The 24,259-nt window shown below is 42.4% G+C and overlaps 1 protein-coding gene across 6 annotated transcripts in view; it reads right to left on the bottom strand.

The window, feature by feature from the left end:
* Positions 1-22,058, bottom strand: part of LOC311244722 (uncharacterized protein) — a 30,588-nt gene extending 8,530 nt beyond the window's left edge. For 3 of the 6 annotated variants that reach the window (XM_084334396.1, XM_084334395.1, XM_084334391.1), the window contains exons 1-11: positions 21,798-22,058; positions 19,662-19,812; positions 18,622-18,784; positions 15,327-15,441; positions 11,552-11,725; positions 11,433-11,479; positions 8,906-9,023; positions 4,936-5,085; positions 4,469-4,559; positions 1,927-2,166; positions 1,456-1,634 (exon numbers count right to left, since the gene is read on the bottom strand). In XM_084334396.1, coding sequence (XP_084190522.1) covers positions 1,456-1,634; positions 1,927-1,931 — 184 coding nt within the window. In that variant the 5' untranslated portion in view covers positions 1,932-2,166; positions 4,469-4,559; positions 4,936-5,085; ... (5 more) ...; positions 19,662-19,812; positions 21,798-22,058. The remainder of the gene's footprint in view (positions 1-1,455; positions 1,635-1,926; positions 2,167-4,468; positions 4,560-4,935; positions 5,086-8,905; positions 9,024-11,432; positions 11,480-11,551; positions 11,726-15,326; positions 15,442-18,621; positions 18,785-19,661; positions 19,813-21,797) is intronic. The other 3 variants (XM_084334394.1, XM_084334393.1, XM_084334392.1) reach the window with 3 other exon arrangements.
* Positions 22,059-24,259: the final 2,201 nt, after the last annotated feature.

Raw genomic sequence — 24,259 nt, 5'->3', positions numbered from 1 at the left:
CAGTCCATCCTGAGAAGAACCGATATCAGAAGCCACAGTCCTACGCAGAGCTGTCTCTAATGCCTGTACGTCACAGCCAGAAGCCACAGTCCTACGCAGAGCTGTCTCTAATGCCTGTACGTCACAGCCAGAAGCCACAGTCCTACGCAGAGCTGTCTCTAATGCCTGTACGTCACAGCCAGAAGCCACAGTCCTACGCAGAGCTGTCTCTAATGCCTGTACGTCACAGCCTATAGACTTGTTCGCCGTCCACGGCAGACTTTTTTTTTTTTATCATTATCTTTTGTATACATATATGTCCAGGCATGCGTTGTTCATGGCACGGGGTACCACTCAGTGGTACCTCACTGAGTATTAAAGATTTGAGCAGAAGCGCGTGCACGCACATGCACGCGCTCGCGAGAACGCGCTGCGCTCGGCTCGGATCGTTGTGTTTACCTGCGGCGCTACCTCGCATTATCATAACAATAGCCGCTATAGGCTGGTGTCTTCAACCAGTCTGGGACTCTTTGTGATGTAAATATGGAACGTCCCAAGTTGCCGCTGCCCACAGAGTGCACCGCCGTCCAAAGGTGAACGACGGCGAACGAAGGGCCAAATCAAAACAGCCGTCAATTCCGAATTGACAACTGTTTTGATTCAACCCCCCCACCCACCACCACTCACCCCCGGACAACAACACACTCTGCAAACAGCAGCAACCCGGGACATTCCATATCTACATCACAAACTTCGGGACTGAGTAGATAATTAATTAATCTTCTCTTTATTTTTATTATTTATATTAAAACTGAATCAAACCATAAACAAGGTTGCCTGTTGGGATGTTAGATCCTAATGTGAAAAACTGATTTTATATGTCTGCACTTTATGTGCTCATTTTATGCCTGTCTTAATTCTGTTGTGAAGCACTTTGAGCTGCAGTTTCTGTATGAAAGGCTATACAAACAAAGTGTATTATTGTGCGCGAGGGAACATATGCGCATGCGCGCGGGGCCGCGTGTGCGTGTGCGCGCGTGCGCGCGGCGTCATTATCCTGCGTGGCGGCTCAGCCCATAATAACAACGCAACGCTGTATATGTCAAATGAACAGATATATTTTAGTTTTTTTTATACTTTCTTTAATCTTTCATTCATTCATTCACATAGCAACACTGAACTGGCGGCTGACCTTGCCCTGCCATTTCAATTCTTGCACATTCCATACAAGCTTTTGGCAGACGCTCTGAACTCCCGGTAGCCCCGCAATTTTTTTTTAATTTTATTTATTTATAAAAAGTTTTTTTTTTTTAACATATTAAATATTATTTAATCTCCCGACTTGTGCAAATAAAATGTAAGACTTTTTAATATCTTTTATGGCCTTAGATTGAATTAAGAATTCAATACATTTAAGATTTTAATACCTTGCAGATACCTTGGTATGGTAGACTGAGAGAAACAGGCACACCTTACCGTGGCCTATAGCTAGGGCCAGGATTCCCCCCGTGCTGGTGCCAGAGACCCAGTCGAAGAGGTCTCTGGTGGGCAGACCGGCCTCTCTCTCCAGGGCCATCAGCAGCTGGATCAGGATCAGGACGGATGGCCTCGTCGCAGAGGCTTGCCCACGCTCTGCGCTTGAGGCCACCTGCGGCCTATGAACAAAGAAACGGACAATTTATTCATTTATTAAAGAGTAAACCTCAGGACGCCCTCCAGATCCTGGTTCGACTGTGGGTGGAACCCAGACGACAGGCTGACGGAGGCGCCGGGGTGATGAAGCTAAGCTAGGCTAACGGTCCAGGGGTTCCCTAAGCCTACTGCATGCAGAGGCGAAAAAGGTATGCATCTTCTTGTCTAACTCCAGGGAAGATGTTAAATAAGCAAATTTCCCAAAATGTTGGAGAGATCCTTTAAAGGGGCTGATGAAGATACAAACAGACCTACCTCATACTATAGTCTAACCATAACTCTGTATGATGGCATGTATTTCGTTGCGGACCTTCATATCCGGGAACTTTATAGCAGCTTTTATCCAAAGCGCTTTCCAATTTCGTTGCGGACCTTCATATCCGGGAACTACCGGTATATAGCGGCTTTTATCCAAAGCGCTTTCCAATTAGTTGCAGACGAGCTCATCGGCGAGGGAAGCCCATGCTCTTTGTTTTGCGCCGCTGGGGTCACTTCCTATGAACAAAGAGACAATTTATTCATTTAGCCATTTATTAAAGAGTAAACCTCAGGACGCCCTCCAGATCCTGGTTCGACTGTGGGTCTAACGTTAACCTAAACTAACTTTAGGTTAGTTGTAACGTTAGTTTAGGTTCGTGTTAACGTTAGATAATGTACAAAATAAACGTATTCCGCTGCTATAGACGTCGCTCTTTTATTTTGAAACCCCCCAGAAAGGAAGTCATTGCTCTCGTTATTTACTTTAGTGTCCGCCAGGTTCTGTGTTTGTTGGTTAGCTCCGTTAGCTAGCAGCCTATGAAGACCAGCCATTGGAATACTGTTTTCTAAATTGGGGAGGCTTTTAATCGTCAAGGTAAGAGGATTTTAAGTCATGGTATCCATAAACTTCAATCGGTTCGGATCCTTTGAATGAATGAGAATGTCAACAAACACGGCTTCACGTAGAAATCACTGACTGCGCCCAGAGACGAGTGCTTAGGCAAAAAAAATGTCAGAGTATATTTGCTTAGAAAACGTAATTGTCTAATTCAATTATTTTTTTTCCCCACGTGGTAAATACAGAGGTCACAACATGTTTACAGGAACATTTTGGAGTTGTATTTGGAGTGTATTTCGTGACTGTAGGGAACGTCAGGCTCCAACTCTGCCCCACTTCCAGTGATGAAGCTAAGCTACGCTAACAGAGCGACTGTTCCCTAAGCCTAATGCATGCACAGAGACAAAAAAGGTATGCATCTTCTTGTCTAACTCCAGGGAAGATGTTAAATAAGCTAATTTCCCAAAATGTTGGAGTTTTCCTTTAAGCTTGGCAAAGTTATTTTAAGATTTAAGCAAATGTTCTCTACTCTGAGATTTCTCTAATTTAGTTTTATACATCTCTTTAAATTCTTCGGTGTGTTTTAACTTATACATATTCGTATACGGTTTAAGTGAATATACTATGATATTTAAGGCATATTTTTTATTTTATTTTATTATTTTAACGGGAGAGTGGCTAAGCCACGGTTGACATTCTATTAAGGTAGAATTAAGAGTTTTAGATCCTATGGCAATTTGCATAGGAAAGTTAAGGATAAATGGCTCATTCTGGGCTGACTGGTCGTGTAAAGGAGGGAGGGGAAGGGAATAGGGGATTATATGTATGGGTTTATATGTGTTTTCAAGCTCGGCTCTCAACAGGACCTCAATAATTGGATATATATCTATTGTGAATTGGTACTCCAGACGAATTATACACAAGAATACAGCAACATGTTTAGATTATGGCTAGTTTGAATATAATGATTTGGAATACTGGGGGACTAAACAAACATAAACGCAAAAGCGTGCTTACACTGATGAAAAGCAAATGGGTTGATGTGGCTCTTTTAAAGGAGACATGTACTGCTATTCCTAGCACTATTTGGGCAACTTTACACAATTCATGTTAGTCTATTGAAGACATCTGTAAGTATTTTTTTTTTTTAATGCATTGTTTTATAAAGTACTCAAAACAATCATTTTCCAGCTTCAAGATTTCAGGCTGTTATGGCCTGGCTCCGCCCATTGGCACTTTGAGTGACAGTCAGTCCACACAGTCTGTGACTGGTAGACAGAGAGAGATAGAGAGAGAAAAAAAAGACAGGCCGTCTCTTCCTTTCGTTTTTTTCTCCCCCTGCGGCAGCTTGTGTGGGGGGCCTCCCTTCCTCCCCTCTCCCGTGTGGCGCGGCAGGTCCCCCCCCCACCTCATCGCGTTGGTAGCGGCTTATGCCCCAAATCTTTACAACGCTAACTTCTACGCTACAATCACTATAGAGCAATGTTGGACCTTCCTGAGTATTCATTTATAATTGCCGCGGATTTTAATGCCATTTGGGATCCCTTGATGGATAAATCTAATCCCACCATTTCCAATGATCAGAAACATGCATCTAATGCACTAAAGGATTGGGCCAAGAATACAGGTGTAAATGACCTATGGCGATTGCTCAACCCAACGGCCCGAGAGTACTCTTTTCGCTCTGCAAGACACAGGACATTACTCATTAGTTAGAGGTCAGTGTACAAAAAGGATCGAGATATAATGTGTTTTCCTTCATTAGAGGGATCTAAACTCATGCTTATGTGTGTAAAGGTAAAAATAAGCAATTTTATTTCTAATGTCCAATTTTTGCCTATTATTTAGTGTTTCCCTTATATGCTGCTGAATTAGGACCGCCTCTGCTATGAACTAGACTATTAAAAAAATAATAAATAAATATATATTTTTTTATCATTTCATTTGGGCTGTGGGGGGTGCTTAATGTAAAAGACTGACCTGAGGAAAAGGCTGCAGGGAGATCCTCCTCGTTCTCCTCCTCCTGGTTGCACCTGGACCTCCTAGTTAGTATAGTGGTGAGTATCCCCGCCTGTCACGCAGAAGACCGGGGTTAAATTCGCAGTAGTGGCTTTACCAAATCAGCCACTGTATTTTATCTTCGAGTTATTTTAAACTCGCACACAACCCTCTCCCCAATAATCTTTTTTTTTTCCATTGAAATCAATATTAGGGGTAAACATAAACGCACAAGGGTGATGCTACACAGCCTCAGCTCTGGTAATCAGCTCTCTGGCAACAGTTCACAATATGGAAATGACAGAGTGAACCTTGTAATGTAGTTGATACACCTATAAGCTTTGGGTTTACAAATCATTTCATATATATAAATATACATAAATTTTCTTTTTACAATTCTACATTGTTAAAATTTCTTTGAGTAAAATGAGTCTCAAAATAATACTGACCCGAGAGTCTCCAGTTTACACTCTTCAGCTCCACTCCTGAACCCTGCAGGAAGTTGAAACTCAGGCGCAGCTCTCTCAGACTGGAGGAGGTAGAGCTGAGAACTGAGGCCAGAGCTTGACAGGATCTCTGAGAGTTCACAGCTGGTCAGCCTGAATGAAGATGGATGGGAAGGAAACCAGAATGTTTGGCTGTTTCTATCTGCAGTGAAAACTACTCCAATGTTTTAGAACCTAGTCATTGATTTAATTCAGCGTAGCCTAAGATTAGCCGCGGAGCTAACGCTAGCTAATCAAGCTCACAGAGAGGGATAAACAGCTGACAGCAGGTAGTACAGACCAAATACAATAAAAAAGGGGGTGGGGGCTGTTGTGTAAACCTTGTACTCTTTAGTTCACATATAATAAGAGACGGAGAGCGTGTGATGATCACGTTGACTGTTTGTTTACTAGTCGGTAAGCCAGGAAGTACCGTGCAACATACAAACATGTCCGTGTAGCAACACAAGCCAATACCTTACAGGACAGGGGACCGGGGAGGGAGCTCTGTGTGTGTGTGTGTGTGTGTGTGTGCGTCTCTGAAAGACCAGAGACAGAGGAGTCAGAGGAATAACGACCTGTTGAATGCAACTACGGTTCAATAGATTAAATTTGTTTAAGATATTGAACTGTAGTTACATTCAACAGGTCGTTATTCAATAGATTAAATTAGTTTAAGAATAAAAAAATAAATACATTTGAAGAGAATCTCAAATACATTACCATTCTATTTAAGTGTAGGCTATAGTTAATGTTTTATTTTTTACAGTTTTTGTATTTTTCTGACATGGGGGCTCAACAATAAATGACAATCAGAAATGTCAAGTTGCATGTTGTTATTCTAACCAGCTTAGTTCTGTTGCATTTCCAATTTAAAATTATAAATTGATCAGGAATCGATAATGGAATTGTATCGATAAAATCCTATCAATTCCCATCCCTACTCTTGAGCCCTATTTTCTGAAAATCTGCCTAAAAATACATACCCAAGTAAATGGACGACCCCCCCCCCCCCATCTTTGACGGTGAATAACACCATGCTAAAAATGAACAGGAAGGAAAAACTGCCACTGAGCTCGTTCAGCACCTTCTTGAGATCACGTGTACATACAATCTAAGCAAATTAATAAAGGGAAGATGTTTAAACAGAAGGTTTTGTAGATACAGTACTGAATTCTGCCATCCGGACACATGCTATTTGAAATATGATTATAGAACATAGAACATCAGGCCTATAAATTACCTTATTATGGCCATGTCGCACATCTATGGATCGGGCCAAATCGCCTCTTTCCAATGGCAGAGTTCAATCTGGATTTAGTATCACCAGGCATGCAGCACAAACCGTGAATGAAATCTACTGCAAGTACAGTTACTTTTTTATAATTGAATTTTCTCCGCCATTTTTCATCAGAATGCAATGCCGTTTTTTGCTACACGTTCACAGAAAGGTAGAGAAACTAACTGGGCCCCGTTCCCTGTACCTGGCTAACTGAGTTAGCCGGATAATTTCCAGTATAGCCTGACTTAAGCCGGACCTTTCTGTTCCCCAGACACTCGATTGTCCAAATCACCATGACAACAGATCAGAAAGTTTGAGCCTGGTCGAGAGCAGGCTTAAGTTCAGTTAGCTGGATGAACCATGGCCACGCCCCCGCAAAGAAATGACAGCTCGCTTCCTGAAATGATTCTCAGTCTAGGATCTGCATTATACCATTCTGAATACGTTTTTGTGCTTCATTCTTCCAGAGGGGGCTTTTGAAATGTAAAATAGACCCAAAATGCTGATACTAAATTCACTTTGTCCTAAATAATGCACGTTATATATACCGTGGCGCTCGCTAGGTGCGATGTACACATTATGTGGTTATTTTAACAACGCGCAGCATTGCAAATGTGAATCCCGCGGGGATATCCTTAATGATTGAAACCTATCGCTCGTTTGGCTCCGATTCCTTTCATATTCTCCGCTGTGGATGAGGAGCGAGGAAGGAGAGGAGCGCCTGGATTTTGTTTCATTCAAGCATAAATTGAAACGTTATGCGTGGATTGTGGCCACACCTTCGCAAATAATGGCATGCGACTGTCCCTTCCTCAGAGATCCGATTGACGAAGAAGCAATCATAGTCCGATTAGCATTTCATAGAGAGAGAGTGCTTAGGGATCGCCAAGATCCGTTAGCTCATACTAATGAGTTCCTGTACGAGCGCTATAGATTTAGCAGACAAGGAATCATTTACCTCCAAGACCTTCTCGGGCCATACCTTGTTAATCAAACACGCCGCAGCAGAGCGTTGAGTGTCACCCAGACCCTCAGCATTGCCTTGCGTTTCTTTGCCAGTGGTACCTTTCTGTACACCGTAGGCGATGCTCAGCAAAGCCGCTGCATGCCGTGCTGTTCGCAAAGTATATTTGGCCTTGAAGAAGTTCATGGATAACTACATTACATTCCCTGGCCGTGTCCAAGTGAATGTAATCAAAGAGGGCTTCTATGGAATTGCGGGTAATTGAGTTATTCAATATTCCACCATTTAATTAAAGTGCATTTATATATCACTATTCCTTACGGAGCTCATTATTATTATGCAGAGTTTCCAAATGTCATTGGCGCAGTGGACTGCACGCACATCAAACTCAAAGCACCCTCTGGCCCAAACGAGGGTGATTTTGTGAATCGAAAAGGCTTTCACAGCATTAATGTGCAGGTAGGCCTACTCATGACAATTCCCCTCAAATTACATTGCTATAAAAACAATCATATTTGTTTTAACATAGGGGTCATCATGGACCTTGCAATTGCCTGCTGTATGGTACTGTACAATATATGACTTGACCGCAATTCATCTTAGATGATCCGTGACTCCACCTGCCTCATCACCAATGTTGAGGCCAAGTGGCCGGGCTCCGTCCACCCAGGGATTAAAGCAAAAAATCTCCTGACTGCTTTTTTTCAGGCAGTCATATTCTTATTTTAACCTCCACTGTATTTCTTCTTAATAGCGTTGGCGTTTTAACTCTTTCAGTGCCACTCACGAGATTTCTCTGGTTTTTTTTATAGGTGGTTGCGTGCCACTCAAGATTTCTCAGTTTTTTTTTTTTTTTTTGCGATCTGAAAAATTATTGCATCACCCGAGCCTACCCGAGTATAGCCAGCGATCACTGTGGAAAAAAGCGCCCCCTGTCGTCTCCCAGATGACATAAGTGATTTTGGAATGGACTCAATGAAAATGGTGGGGAAAAAAATCCGGTACTCCACATTTTCCAGTTCACTGATCCAGCCGGGGTTACTAGAGTTCATTCTGGAGCCTCAGATCCCCGCGGATCATGGAGTTCTACTGTATCGCGTTGGATCCATACACGTATCGATTTTTTCGAATGGTGATCAGGAATTGGAATATACCAGTTGGATACCATCTGATGTCAGGTAAGGACTCTATGTTATCAGTGGTAGGATAATCAGAGTAAGTTTGATGAAGTTATAAGTTGTTTTGTGAAATGTCTTCTTTCGGTTTCACTGTAAAAGTCTGTGAGGAAATCAACGGAGCGATTATCAGTGCGCGGCCGTAATGTGCGTGCGTGCACGTATAATATTGATCATCTAGCGTTTATTTGAAAACTATTCATAAAAAGGCCGACGAATATCAACGTTGTGGAATATTCCACTAAGACGATTTTCATAGAATGCTCCAGAATGAGCTGTTTTTTTATATCAAAACGGGGGCTTTTCTAACTGCTCTGAAACCGCAACGACGCGATAAAAAAAACAATCTGCCTTCACAGCACTGACTGGAAAATAGTCTTTGATAATGCGATGGCAGATTAGACACATAGCCATAAATTAGGCGATATTAACGTTAACATTTGCGCCGATGGTGGCATTCAAGCGGTAAAACGGAAAACCAGGCGTGGCGCTGAAAGTGTTAAGGGAGCCTACTTGTTTCGGTTTCGTCGATAATCCAATGTACAGTTCCCCCCTCCAGGCTCAGCAGAACCAGCAACAGAACCAAGTCCAGATGGCACCAACCCCGAAGTCTGCAGCCAGCCAGGCTCAGCTGAAGAAGAAGCCAGAGGAGAAAGTGAAGTCCCTTGACGGCAAACAAAGACAACAGCTGAAACAGCAGCAGACAGCCGCCAACAAGCCACAGGTGGCTCAGGTTTCCACGCACCTGCAAAATAAGCTCATGAAGGATGCAGAGCGCAAAGATGACGGCACGGATAAACGGAAGGACAAGGACAAGTACAAGAACAAGAGAAAGAAGGAGAAAGTGAAGTCACCAGACGGCAAGATTAAGAAGGAAGAACAGTTCTGTATTGGAAGAGAACAGTTCACGTAAGAATATGAAGTCTGAGCATGAAGAGGACCCCTACCACTCTCCTAAACACCAGAAGTCTCTGAAGAGGGAGCGAGATGACGTGACAGGAATCGACTTCAAACCTAAGAAAATAAAGACTAAAAACAAGGTCAAGAAAAGTAAACGGGATGAAGAAGAGGACATCAAGCCCAAGAAGACTAAGAACAAGAGAGGAGTAGTGGAGGAGAGAAAAGACAAGTCTGGAAGATCTCAGAGCAGAGACAACTCTGGAGGATCTAAAAGAAAAAACAAGTCTGGAAGATCTCAGAGCAGAGACAACTCTGGAAGATCTAGGAGCAAAGAAAAGACTAAAAGATCTAAGTGCAAAGAGAAGACTGGCATATCTAACAGCACAGAGAACAAAGAAGATAGCCATGTCTGGTACAAGGTGTATCATAAAAGAAGAAAGAGAAGACGACATGAGTGGTGCTTGATTCACATCATCATTCCAAGGCACCACCATGGCAAACTCTGGAGTGAGGTGGATTGTGGACTCTCAAGCCCCCCCCCTTTCAGCCCCCACTTTGGTAGGGTAAAGGGGAGGCTGACCAAGGTCCTGACAAGGTCTTGACTTTGAGAAAAGGAAACAAAAACACAAGAATGTGAACATGATGCATTGGTGTATTGATCACACGACAATAATACCCAATTAAGACCAAGGAATATGCATCATTAAGACATTTAAGTTTATTATGGACTCTTTTTAAGTTATGAATTAATCATCGCTATGAAGATTTATTATTTTGTAACATGGAATGTCCAGAAGACCAGAATATGGACTCTGAATGAACATCATCATATCCATTATGGTGGACTACATGAGCCATGACAGAGCTGCCCCAAGCCCTCAAGACGGCAGCCTCTGGATGGCAAACACGAGCAGAAGCATCAGCCACACAGGTTAAAGAGAGAAAGGTGAGGCTTGGTGAAGATAATGAGGCCGGTAAGGACTGTGCCTTAACCATTATAGTGGACTACACAGCGCCCAGGAACCCTGGCCGCTCGGACGGATCCAGGAAGCCTTTCCAAATGACAAAGGTTCAGCCAGTGCCTACTACTGGAGCCAAAAGGAGGATTGCCAGCCGTAAATGAACACTCACCTGGCCATGTTATTTATTTTGTAATTGTGTAAACACAATTAGGGGCCGGTGTAAAGGCCGAATGAGTGTTTTTGTTATTGATTATTATTATTATTATTATTATTATCATTATTATTATTATTACCAATAGAAGGTTACTATTTATGGGAATGTTATGATTTATCTGTGTAGCCAGTTTGGTGGACTCTGTTGTACTGTGGGTGGATCACTCTGCACCTGTGGGTGGATCAGCCCACGGCGCGGCGGAGATCATTAAATAGGTGATAGGAATCAGCTGTTGGGTTGGTAGCCGACGGGGAAGGCATATGATTTTCTTAACGCTTCAGCGCTTCAGGACGCCTTCGGAAACGGTTTTAGATTAGTCTTATTTAGGAAACACTTTAAGCAATTAGACCAGGTTATATGACGCTTAGGATCGCTTTGATCAACCCTCCCATGTAACCTACCTATTCTAATTAAATCGGATCACCACATCGGTGTCTGATAACGGAGCTTAATGTGTGGAAGACTATTTCTTTGAACGTTGAGCGGGTATGGATTCACTCCCCGTCTACACCAGGAAGCGGCACCGGCATGTTGCCGCTATACAACGTGTCCTCGTCATCGTCTGGACTGTCCGTCCGTTAGTGAATTAGGAATTATTAGGAACTTTGGAGAATTGTCTTTGGTTAGTGAATTAGGAATTATTAGGAACTTTGGAGAATTGTCTTTGGTTTTTTAAAGGACACACACAATGAACATGTATTGATGGTTTTATTTCGGTATTTTACAAAGCAAAGTAGTAGAACCTTTTATGAAAGAGTGAAAATGACCGACAACGTGTAGGCTGAAGCAGAGGCTTATAATTGCTATATACCCTTTTTACATTACATTATTTACCAAAAACACAGACATAATTCAGTAGATAATATTGCAATGGTTTGGGATATTTTTCAATGATCTTCTGATTATTGATTTTTTGATTGCTAAAATAGAACCATTACACAATGATGCAGCAATATCAACTTACATCAGTGGTCTCCTCTCCAACCGGGACTCCAGCAGCAGGTCCAGACACTGCAAAATGTGACGATGGTTAACTAAATTAATAATCATGAAAGAAACTCATAGAATGAAGTGCACCTATACCTTTGGGATGAGGGCTCCTAGGATTACTCCCCTCTCCGGAGGAGCTGCCCCCAGCTATGCCCTCCATAATGGGTCTTCCCCTGTTGTGCTGGAGGGCCAGCTCCTCCACAGGAGTAAAGTCAGGAGTCTTCGGTCCTCCCCCCGTCTTGGCCATGTCGGCCCTCTTTTTGTTTGCTGAAATATGAAGGATCATTCGACATTGACAAGCTGTTCAATACAATACCATGGCACAAATTGTATTAATTCACTCACCATTCTGAATGATGTTCTTGTGTTTAGTTTTCACTTGCTCCCATGTCCTTTTGGACTCTGGGTTGTTTCTATACATGGGGGTTGAAAGCACTCATAATGATATGACAGTGTTGGTAGTACACCATAGCATATCATTATTGTAGGAATTGATTAAGGTGGACTCATGAATAATGTAAGAATAGAGAGGATCACAGTGTTGGTAGTACACCATAGCATATCATTATTGTAGGAATTGATTAAGGTGGACTCATGAATAATGTAAGAATAGAGAGGATCACACGCAATTTCATTTCACTGCTTCAATGTATTGAATGTCTGACCTAATACATATCCTCATATACGTATCTATTAATCCATATCAATTATATGAATACGCTTTGGCTTTTGTATCTACTTATTCTGAAAGTTGTGATAATGAATAATATACATTTGCCCAACACTTACGCATTTAACTTATCGGCAATGTGTTGCCACGCACTCTGCCTTGCCCTCCCAGCGGTGGCAGTGTTGGACTTCAACATTATTATGTGTTTATAGTCCTCAAACGTTCGCATTAGCATTTCCTGCTCCGCTGGGTGGAAGAAATTCGCTCGTACCTTTGCCATTTTCTCTCTGACATCTGCATTTCTGCACTCGACCTGATGCCTTTTAAGGCAGGGATTAAAGCAAAAAAAAATCTCCTGACTGAACTTTTTTTCTGGCCAAGTCATATTCTTATTTTAACCTCTACTGTATTTTTTTTTTAATAGCGTTAGCGTTTTAAGGGAGCCTACTTGTAGAGCGAGCCTACTGTCCTGACTGTGACTATAGAGACCCTACTGTTGTGTGCTGGAGAGCGTGAATGCAAGTCTTGTGGCTAGCTTCTGATTGATGGCGAGCTAGCACCCCTCCCCACTTTGAACCATGAACTAAATGGCTTGTTATCATACAAACAAGGGACTAAACACGTTTCGCAATTATGCCACAACAACAATGGACAGTCTCCTCCCCACCGTTTGTATATATTTATTTACCACCCACTCACTCACCCCCTCCTAATGTACAGTCTCCTCCTCATCATATGTATATATTTACTGTTAGGATCTCTGGGTAACAGTACTGTATATTTGCATATCGTATATGTGACAAATGTAACAGTACTATTACTATATACCTGTAAGGCATGTATGTCCCTATGTCATAAATGTCATGATGTCATGTGTATGTTGTGTATGTCATAAATGTCACTATGAATTGAAAATGGGGGACCCTGATGATGTAAACAAGACAAACGCCTTTCTCTGGTCTACATCCCCTTAACAATTGTGTGTATTGCTACTGGATTTACAAGATCCAGAGTGAATGAATGAATGAAAACTTTATTTAATACACGAGACCCTCTTCTTGGGACCAAGTAAGGTTTTGTCGATAATCCAATGTATAGTTACAACCCCCCCCCCATCCCACCCAACCACCTCCAATGTACAGTTTCTTCGTCAAATGTATATACTCTTTTTAGACTATTTTTGTATCACAAACAAACAATAGGCTACTGTATTTGTAAATCTGGTATGTCATAAATGTATAGATGTAGCAGTATTGTCTATCTGTATGTCATGTGTGTCATATATGTTATGATGAACTGAAAATGGGGGACCCTGATGTAAACAAGACGAAAGTCTTTCTCTGGTCTGCATCCCCTTAACAATTGTGTGTATTGAGCTGTACTGTACCCATTCTGCAATCTGTTAATAACAATCAATCAATATTTAACAGATTGCAGAATGGGTACAATACAGTACAGCTCAATACACACAATTGTTAAGGGGATGCAGACCAGAGAAAGACGTTAGTCTTGTTTACATCAGGGTCCCCCGTTTTCAATTCATAGTGACATACATGACATACAGGTATATAGTAATGTTACATTTGTGACATATATGATATGCAAATATACAGTACTGTTACCCAGAGATCTCCCGGACAAATGGGAGAAAGACGTTTATTGAGCTTAAAAACAATTGATACCGCAAATAACGTTCTGATTAACAAAGTCATTCGTTTTGTGGCATTAACGTTATCTAGATTTATCAACATTCATACATTTATCAGAAAGCGAGCGGCGCAAGCACACACACGAAACACCACCAACAACAACAACAACGACAACAACACACTGCTTGTCGCGTAAATAACGTTCTGATTAACAAAAGGCATTCGTTTTGTGGCATTCACGTTACCTAGATTTATCAATAGCAATAGTAATATATATGTTTCTTTAGACTAGAATAAGTCAAATGAACTTACGGTCTCGTAAAAAGTTGCCGCATGGTGTTGATGAGTCAAGTTTACTCGCGAGTAGAGCTAGACGCTAGAGAGTCTCAAAATGGGCGCTTCCCATTGGTGCTGAGCACAGCGGAGGCGGGTGAAAGGGCTGTAAACTCAGAACAATCTCGCCTTCTGGTTGGTTGCATTTGCCTGAGAATTTGCCGATTGCTCGCAAATGACTGTTTGGTGCGGCCGCGGTAGAGGATATTTGACGCCTCTGATTGGCTCAGGTTAAAATCCGTCACGACTCCAAATCAAATGACGGAATCTCCAAATCAAATGGACGGATATCCGTCCCAAGACGGAACGCTTTAATGCCTGCTTTTAAGGTGACGCGGCCGCGCGCAATTATCCAGAGTAGTAAAGTCTGGTTTGAGTTAACGAGAGTCAATCGGCCTACGAGGAACATGAATAGCCTGGCTTCAATCATCTCGTTAACTGAATCTGGATAATGGGACTCTTGATCGACTTAGTTGAACCAGGTACGGGGAATAGGGCCCAGGTCTAATTTATGCCAATAACGTTGAAGTTTGTGGTAGATAAGAGGTTAATACAGGCAGTAAACACTGTACAATCCATTTAAAACAGGCAGTCCACACCCGGTTGTTCCCTGGTAACTGCGTGGCTTTATGAGGAGTATAAGTGAGATTGTGACATGGAGGGTATTTTGGAGGCAGTCTCTGGATCAGACAGTATGAATAAAAAAAGACATTCAGACTCATGTTGTTCTGCATCGTTTCCAGAGGGAATCAAAAGGGAGCAAGCGAGGGAGGAAAGGGGTGTTTTAATATAAAATCAGGGGGGGTGCACAAACACCACTTGTATCTACTGCTTCTACCAATTATGAGTACTACGCTTTAAAAATATATATCAATATTGGTCAATATCAAGTATCGATCAAATTCATTGCTTTTACAGAATATAGAATTTACTCATTAGTTCGAGGTCAGTGTACAAAAAGGATCGAGATATGTGGTTTCCTTCATTAGAGGGATCTAAACTCATGCTTATGTGTGTAAAGGAAAAAATAAGCAATTTTATTTCTAATGTCCAATTTTTGCCTATTATTTAGTGTTTCCCTTATATATGCTGCTGAATTAGGACCGCCTCTGCTATGAACTAGACTATTAAAAAAATAATAATGAAATAAAAAAATATATATATTTTTTTATCATTTCATTTGGGCTGTGGGGGGTGCTTAATGTAAAAGACTGACCTGAGGAAAAGGCTGCAGGGAGATCCTCCTCGTTCTCCTCCTCCTCCTCCTTCTTGTTCTCCTCCTCCTGGTTGCACCTGGACCTCCTAGTTAGTATAGTGGTGAGTATCCCCGCCTGTCACACGGAAGACCGGGGTTAAATTCGCAGTAGTGGCTTTACCAAATCAGCCACTATTTTATCTTCGAGTTATTTTAAACTCGCACACAACCCTCTCCCCAATAATCTTTTTTTCCATTGAAATCAATATTAAGGGTAAACATAAACGCACAAGGGTGATGCTACACAAAGCCTCAGCTCTGGTAATCAGCTCTCTGGCAACAGTTTACAATATGGAAATGACAGAGTGAACCTTGTAATGTAGTTGATCAGACCCGGCGCCATGGGCGGGCATTGGGGGGCCTGGCTCGCCCACTGAGTCAGCTGTGCCCACCCTGATTTTTTTTTTTTTTGTCAATCAAAGTCGACTATCAACATCCTTAGTCGGGGACAGCCCTAGTGGGCACTGATGTCAACAACAACACTACTGAAGCTAGCACGGCACTCTGTGAGAATTCGTTTTCTACCCTCAAGAACATCTTTACAGAACATCGCCTTAGTATGCTTCATCGACGCAAGGCCAATTTAATTCAGTTGGCATTTGAGAAGGACTTAAAGGGGAACTATCTTATAAATGGCCTTTTTGAGTGTTTAGCATTGTTTCCTAGCTATGTGAACTTATATTAATATGATCCATGTCTCAAAATTCTCATATTGGCGCATTCTTCCAATTCTCCTCTCACAATATTCACCCTCACTGAACTGAGTCGTTTGAAAATGTGCCTATATGTGATGTCATATAGTCACTGCTGCATGTTAATGTTCAGGCGAACACGACGCGGCGCAGTGGTTTAGGAGCCCAGGCTCAAAACAGCTCGAGATCTTGAGGTAGAAAAATGCTGTTTTTGAGGACTTGATTAGAAATACAAAACAATGAATAAAAAAAATATATATATTACAGAGGTGTTCCATAGACTCACAGGAATTGTGTAAAAGTGCCCAAATAGTGAAAGAAATAGTCAAATAGTTCCCCTTTAACAAAAAAGTTCAGGAATGAGTGGAGGGGCAGTGTTTTAAGAAGATTTCACTCTGTCCCCAAACGCCGCTTGCCGCTCTACTAATGATGGCGAGTAGCCTGTGGAGGAATTTTGTTTGCTTTTTTATGCACCTTATTTTTGTCAGTTCAGTTCAGTTTGTCAGTGAATTCAGAAGTGTTGAATAAATTGAGACTTTTCAAAGATATAGAATAGAAATGTATTATCCTGAGGGAAATTTGACACTCCAAATCACTCAACATTAAACATTTAGACAGAACAAGTCACGAATAAGAACAAAACAAATGGCCTAAGAATAGAATAAAATGAAATAGAATAAAAATAGAATAAAAGATACAGTAAATAAATACAGTAAAAATATACTGAAGTCTACAGTAGGTGTAATATTGCACAGTGCTGTTTAAAAAGTAAAAGTCCAGGAAGATGGTAACTGTCACTCTGTGCTCAGTGATGCAGTGAGGCACAGTGATGCATTGTATAGTCTGATGGCTGTCGGAATGAAGGACTTCCTGTGCCGTTCAGTGCTGCATTTAGGTACTGTGAGCCTATAACAATACATGCTCCTCCTGTCAGCCAAGTCTGTGTATAGTGGGTGGGAGGGGTTTTCCCTGATGGCCTGGAACTTAGCAAGGCTCTTCCTCTCCGCCACCCTCGCTAGGGCGTTCAGCTACACCCTAACCACGCTACTGGCCTTCCTGACCATCTTATCCAGCCTGTCTGTGTCCCCTGCTCTCAGTCCGCTGCCCCAGCAGGTCTGTTATATATATCCGTTCAGTCTGTTTTTGTATAAGTGAATGTTCTTAAGATAGAGAAATTAGATTTTTCAATTGCCTCTGCTGTTTAGTTCAGCACCGTGGGCAGCGCCAAGCAAGCCACAGCGCCGTTGTCCCAGCTGAAACGTATAAAAGGGAACCCGTGTTGAAAAACCATTGTGCCCCCCCCCCGAGAACATTTTATGCCCCCCCACTAATTTGTTTCTGCAGCCTGGTCTGTAGTTGATACACCTATAAGCTTTGGGTTTACAAATCACTTCATATATATAAATATTAGGGATGTCCCGATCCGATCACGTGATCGGCGTCGATCACGTGCTTTTCAGAGGACCGGGATCGGGAAAAGAAATTAAATAAAAATCAGCAGTCAATAAAAGATTTTTTTTCTTCTTTTTTTTTCCAACAAACATGACCATGTTCACGTCTTAAACTCATACGGAGGCCTTAGTTTTGGTTTTAAATTACATATAATATATCATTAATGTATTTATTGTCACACAGAGCAGAATAATTGTCCACAACAAACGCATTCCCTTTAATTTACACCGTTGCAACAAACACATCCCTTTAATTTAGACCGGTGTTCTGGCTACACGCTCACATCACAACAACAGTACAACACGTCGCTCCCGAAACACTGTTATCCACTCACTTGAGCAGCTAGAGGTTTGGAAGTTGGAACTAAGCATTTTAAAATAGAAAGTGAAGCCAGTCCAACAGCAATTGCAATGTTTGCAAGGACGACATTCCGTGTGGAGGAAAAACTCAGCAGGCTGGAGCCAGGCGGACTTTTCAGACTAACTTTTCACCTGGATAACGTCAATTATTTGCTGTGACTAAAAGCAGCTAGAGGTTTGGAAGTTGGAACTAAGCATTTTAAGATAGAAAGTCAAGCCAGTCCAGCAATTGCAATGTTTGCAAGGACGACATTCCGTGTGGAGGAACTCATGAAGCAGCAGACTGGAGCCTGGAGGCGGACTTTTCTGACTAACTTTTCACCTGGATAACGTCTTTTATTTGCTGTGACTAAGGATTATCGTCGGCGTTTCAGACCGTAAGTCGAACACTGAATGTATACTAATGTGCAAACATATATTGAAACTTTTAATATTTCTCATGAAGCACATTTCTCAGGGTGAATGTAATAACAAGAGCCGCCGCGCTCGCGCCCTCCAGGGACTATAGCCAACAGAGGGACTTGTCTTGCTCCACCAGTTTCTGACAAATGCGTCAAAATTGATACTAATGTGAAAGATCGGATCGGGAACGATCGGAATCGGTAGATATTTAAAATCACATGATCGGAATCGGATCGGGAGCAAAAAAAGGCGATCGGGACATCCCTAATAAATATACATTAATTTTCTTTTTCCAATTCTACATTTTGTTAAAATTTCTTTGAGTAAAATGTGTCTTAATATAATACTGACCCGAGAGTCTCCAGTAGACTCTTCAGTCCAACAGAGAGCAGCTCCACTCCTGAAGCCTGCAGGTAGTTTAAACTCAGGCGCAGCTCTCTCAGACTGGAGGAGGTAGAGCTGAGAACTGAGGCCAGAGCTTCACAGGATCTCTGAGAGTTCACAGCTGGTCAGCCTGAATGAAGATGGATGGGAAGGAAACCAGAATGTTTGGCTGTTTCCATCTGCAGTGAAAACTACTGTTTTAGAACCTAGTCATTGATTTAATTCAGCGTAGCCTAAGATTAGCCGCGGAGCTAACGCTAGCTAATCAAGCTCACAGAGAGATAAACAGCTGACAGCAGGTAGTACAGACCAAATACAATAAAAAAGGGGGTGGGGGCTGTTGTGTAAACCTTGTACTCTTTAGTTCACATATAATAAGAGACGGAGAGCGTGTGATGATCACGTTGACTGTTTGTTTACTAGTCGGTAAGCCAGGAAGTACCGTGCAACATACAAACATGTCCGTGTAGCCAATACCTTACAGGACAGGGGCCCGGGGAGGGAGCTCCGTGTGTGTGTGTGTGTGTGTGTCTCTGAAAGACCAGAGACAGAGGAGTCAGAGGGATAACGACCTGTTGAATGCAACTACGGTTCAATAGATTAAATTAGTTTAAGATATTGAACTGTAGTTACATTCAACAGGTCGTTATTCAATAGATTAAATTAGTTTAAGAATAAAAATACATTTTAAGAGAATCTCAAATACATTTTATTTTTAAGTGTAGGCTATAGTTAATGTTTTATTTTTTACAGTTTTTGTATTTTTCTGACATGGGGGCTCAACAATAAATGACAATCAGAAATGTCAAGTTGCATGTTGTTATTCTAACCAGCTTAGTTCTGTTGCATTTCCAATTTCAAATTATAAATTGATCAGGAATCGATAAGCAGAATCGATAATGGAATTGTATCGATAAAATCCTATCAATTCCCATCCCTACTCTTGAGCCCTATTTTCTGAAAATCTGCCATCACAGAGCTTTGCCTCCTCAAGTCCCCGGACCCACCGTGGCCTCAGGTGGGTGCCTCCTCCCCGACGCCCAGGCTGCCATCACGGAGCTCTGCCTCCTCAAGTCCCCGGGCCCCACCGTGGCCTCAGGTGGGTGCCTCCTCCCCGACGCCCAGGCTGCCATCACGGAGCTCTGCCTCCTCAAGTCCCTGGGTAGGGTGACCAGATGCAAAAAGTCCAAAAGCAGAACAGTAAGATTTGTGTGACAAAGTGGAACAGATAGATAATGTAATTTTTTTTATTAGAATAACATGGTCTTCACCGAATAGATAAAGGTTAAATCAAAATAAATACAAATTAAATACAGAATTATATCTCTCCACATTCATCTTGGCACTGGCAGCCGGCTTGTTACCACCAAACATCTGTTTTAAATATTAAAAAAAAAAGAGGGACATCCTCTCAATATGTGGGACATTCGGTCAAATGGTGGGACAGTACAACCAAAAGGGGGACACCTGGTCACCCTATCGGCGCCCACCTGAGGCCACGGCGGCCATTAGACCCAGTAACGCGCACGAGGTGAATACTAATGGCGAGCACACTGAAGAAGGCCGGATCGCGTGTAGCTGTTTCGCAACAGTAAGTGACTTCCGGGGTAGGCCTGATTGGCCCCGACAGGCACGTGACGCGCAACTTTCTCTGCCGCGCGGCACGCTCCGCGGAGCCCTTACGGAATTACGTAACCGTCCAAATACGCCATGACTCTCATTCGGCGCTATAGCTCACCTCGCAGAGCAGCGGTCCTGCGATCCTGCGGTCCGTTGTTGGTGAGTTCGAATCCCATCAAATCTTTTTTTTTTAACGTGATTTTTTTTTTAACGTGTATTCTTTCGCCGGTTAAGGTTAGGCATGGTTAAGGTTAGGCATTGTTTCGGAGTTGGTTAAGGTTAGAACGGTTAAGTTTAGGCGCTGTTAAGGAGCTGGTTAAGGTTAGAGTTTGTGTTAGAGAATGGCAATAGACAGCCTATTTCCGCGCGACAGCTCTCAGCAGCCTCGTTGCGCGTCCTGAGTTTGCCGCGTCACGTGCCTGTCGGGGCCAATCAGGCCTACCCGGAAGTCACTTACTGTTGCGGAACCGGTACACGCGGCCGGATCATAGGTGTTCTATACATAGATATCTATAAAACACTAGATAGCTTAAGGCGGAGTCACCAGCGTCACTGAACCGCCGCCATCTTGCTCCAGTTAGCCTTGAGTGAGAGTGAGTGAGCTGCACAGACAAAAATACTCATAACTCGCTGAAATATTGACGGATTTACAAACGGGTTGGTTTGCTATAAACATCAAAGATGTGTAGTTATGATACTGCATACTTATAAAAAAAAAATGTAAAGATGTTTTTTTTTTACAAACCGCTTGAATCATAGCCACGTTAATAATGCTTGTAATAAACCAAACCGTTTGTAAATCCGTCAATATTTCAGCGAGTTATGAGTATTTTTGTCTGTGCAGCTCACTCACTCTCACTCAAGGCTAACTGGAGCAAGATGGCGGCGGTTCAGTGACGTCGCTCTCCATTGGCCGGCAGCGCGGGCAAGCTATCTAGTGTTCTATATATATCTATGGTTCTATATATATCTATGGGCCGGATGGTGTGGTGTTAATGTGTGTGCGCTTACGCGAAGTACACAGGCCACCGTACTGGGGGGTCAGGTAGAGTTAGAGGAACCTAACCGGCACTCCCGTGTAACGTAGCGAGGCTAAGCTAATAAAGATACTACAACCAAAGCAGAGGACTCACGTATTTGTTACCGTGCAAAGTAACACGACAGATGGCTGAAAGCGTTTTGTGCGCGTTATATAAAACTTGTGCATATAAAAATAAAAACTACTATTCCCCCCCCCCCCCCAGTGCGGTCCCTATTCCATTTTTTTTGCAACTTAATTAATGTTGGGACTACGCACCTGTCTGTCTGAGGCTGAGCGCAGTGGTTATTATCCCTTTTTCTACTTAAAATTACTATGGGGAGCGGCCATCTTTGACCATGCAACGCATAATAAAAATAACACTATAATTGAAATTACACTTTATATACCCAGTTATATCATTTGTAATTTGTAGAAGCCCTGCTATAGACAGCAGGACGCCGGTGGCCATGGAAGTCGGAATCGGAGTGTGTAACAAACTCACCTGCCGAATCAATCAAATAGCCGTGAAAATGGATGATTGATGATGGCGTCGGAGCCTCGAGGGCTCTGGCCGCGACGAGCAGGAGGGGCGTGTCTTCCTGAATTCTGATTAAAAGTTCACAAAACCACCACTACCTACCTCAAACTATTGTCGCTTGGTTTACTTTTGCACCACGTTATTCACGACTCTCGACCTCGAGGCAGGTTGATAGTTCTTCTCAGTTTATTACGACGGTTCTAAGTTCTCATACAGGTTAAGTGACTCATGTCTAGTCTACACATTCGCCATGCGCCAAGAGACCACACCCCAGGTGCTCCACCCTCTTATACAATAAAGTGTTCACGCCCCCCGGAGTGCAGAGTGGCAGCTCGACTGACCAACCACCCAAATCCCACGAGATAAAGCTGGGAACGAGGTTAGGAACGAGGTTAAGGGTCGCTACCATAGATATATATCTATGGTCGCTACACTATTATAGGCCTAGTAGCTATTCTAGTCTCTACCCATATAACTCTGTATGATATACATTTATATATTATTTTTATTTACAGCATATACAGTATATGTCTGAATATACCTGTATAATCCTTCTATATACCTACTTAATACTGTATACCTGCATATAACCCATACAACTGATTTATTTTGTATTTGTCTAATTCTCTTCTGTCATCGGAATTATCATTCGCTCTAATATTAACTCTGCATGATAGCATGTACAATAATGCTGTATATACATATTTATTTATTCTTACCATATATATAATATATATATATATTCACATCTGTCTGTACATACCTGCATACAATAATTTTTACATATCTGTAGATACTATATCTATATCTGTACATATCTCTTACTAGTTACACTGTTGGCCAGTATGACTATATAATATAATAATAATGCAGGACCTCTTTAGGGGGGTCTTTATTCGGCATGCAACGAACTGGACATGCAATTGGAGCGGCACACACACCGGGATACACACACACACATGCATTGTATTTCCTCAGTCGCCAATGCGATTGAGTCTCTGCGCTTGACCCATCCCGTCGTCCTTCCCCCCCATGGGCAGCCGGGAGCAGATAGGGCGTCAACGTGAGCTGCGCCCCGGGGACCAATCCAAGTGCTCCTGTCCGTCTTCGTCAAGGACACCACAGCGTTAGCGATCTGTTGTTGTGCATGTTTTTCCATTGGGTTTATCTTATCGGGGGGGAAACCCTTGGGAGCACGGGGAGAACATGCAAACTCCACACAGAAAGGCCTGGGAGATACCCCACCTGAGTACCTGGCATCATGGAAACCTGGTCCCCAAGCGGGAATCGAACCCTGGACCTTCTTGCTGTGAGGTGACAGTGTTAACCACTACACCACCGTGCCTTACTACCATAGTGTCTTTATACCTGTATCACTGTACATATTAATACTACAACTCTGTACATACATCTGATTAGCACTATTACTCATTTATATATGTTATACCCAGTTTATTAGTACTATATAGATAGTTATTAATATTTATTATTGTCATATTGTAGAAATGTGTGCATTGAAATGTCTGTAAAGTCTCGACTACATTGAAAATGAGGGTGACCTCAATTGTAATTTCGAGAATAAATAAAGGTTGATGACGATGAGTTTAATCACCTGTATTTGCACTACAACTCATACCTCATTACACCTTACTGTAAATTGTACCTCATCCCATTTCTGCATTGTACTGTATAGTGTATTGTAACTCAGTTACTTTTCTACTCTGCATTGTATATTGTATATATTGAACACTTTTGTCTACGTACTTGACTTCTATTTTATACTCATCTATTTTTATCTAGCACGATCTCTGGAGCAAAACAGAAAGAAGCATTTTATATAAAAGTATTCTGTACGACAACTAATAAAGAAACTTGAACTGTACACTTTGTACCACTTTGCCAACCTAGGATGGCTTAGAGTAGACGACAGAGTACAGCAACTTGCAATGGGCCTGGTCTACAAGATACACTACACGACCAAGGTACCCATGTACATGTCAAAATACTTCCCAAAGGTCAGTGAATACCACGATCACAACACCAGAGGGAGCTCCACAAATCATGTGAAACCCAGATTCGGCTCAAACAAGGGACTAAACACGTTTCGCAATTATGCCACATCAATGTGGAACGCCCTACCCAAAGCTGTAAAGGAATGTGAATCACTACCCACTTTCAAAAACACTCTCAAAGAACACCTACGGGAGACTGCAATTCAAAACTGGCCCCTACAAATGACCTAACCCAGTTGTACAGTAAAGACCAAGTATGGCTTTGTCAGTATTCCAATGTACAGTGCCCCCCCCCCCCCCCCCCCCTGCCCACCCACCCCCCCCCCCCCCACCTCCAATGTACAGCCCCACCCCACCTACCCAACCTCCTCCAATGTACAGTTTCTATGGCAAATGTATGTCAGTATTCCAATG

The sequence above is a fragment of the Notolepis coatsorum genome (genome assembly GCF_963971535.1).
Source record: "Notolepis coatsorum genome assembly, chromosome: 18".
In the NCBI taxonomy this organism is placed as follows: domain Eukaryota; kingdom Metazoa; phylum Chordata; class Actinopteri; order Aulopiformes; family Paralepididae; genus Notolepis; species Notolepis coatsorum.
Note: the sequence above shows the minus strand (reverse complement) of the source record. Positions and strands in the feature narration are given on the sequence as shown.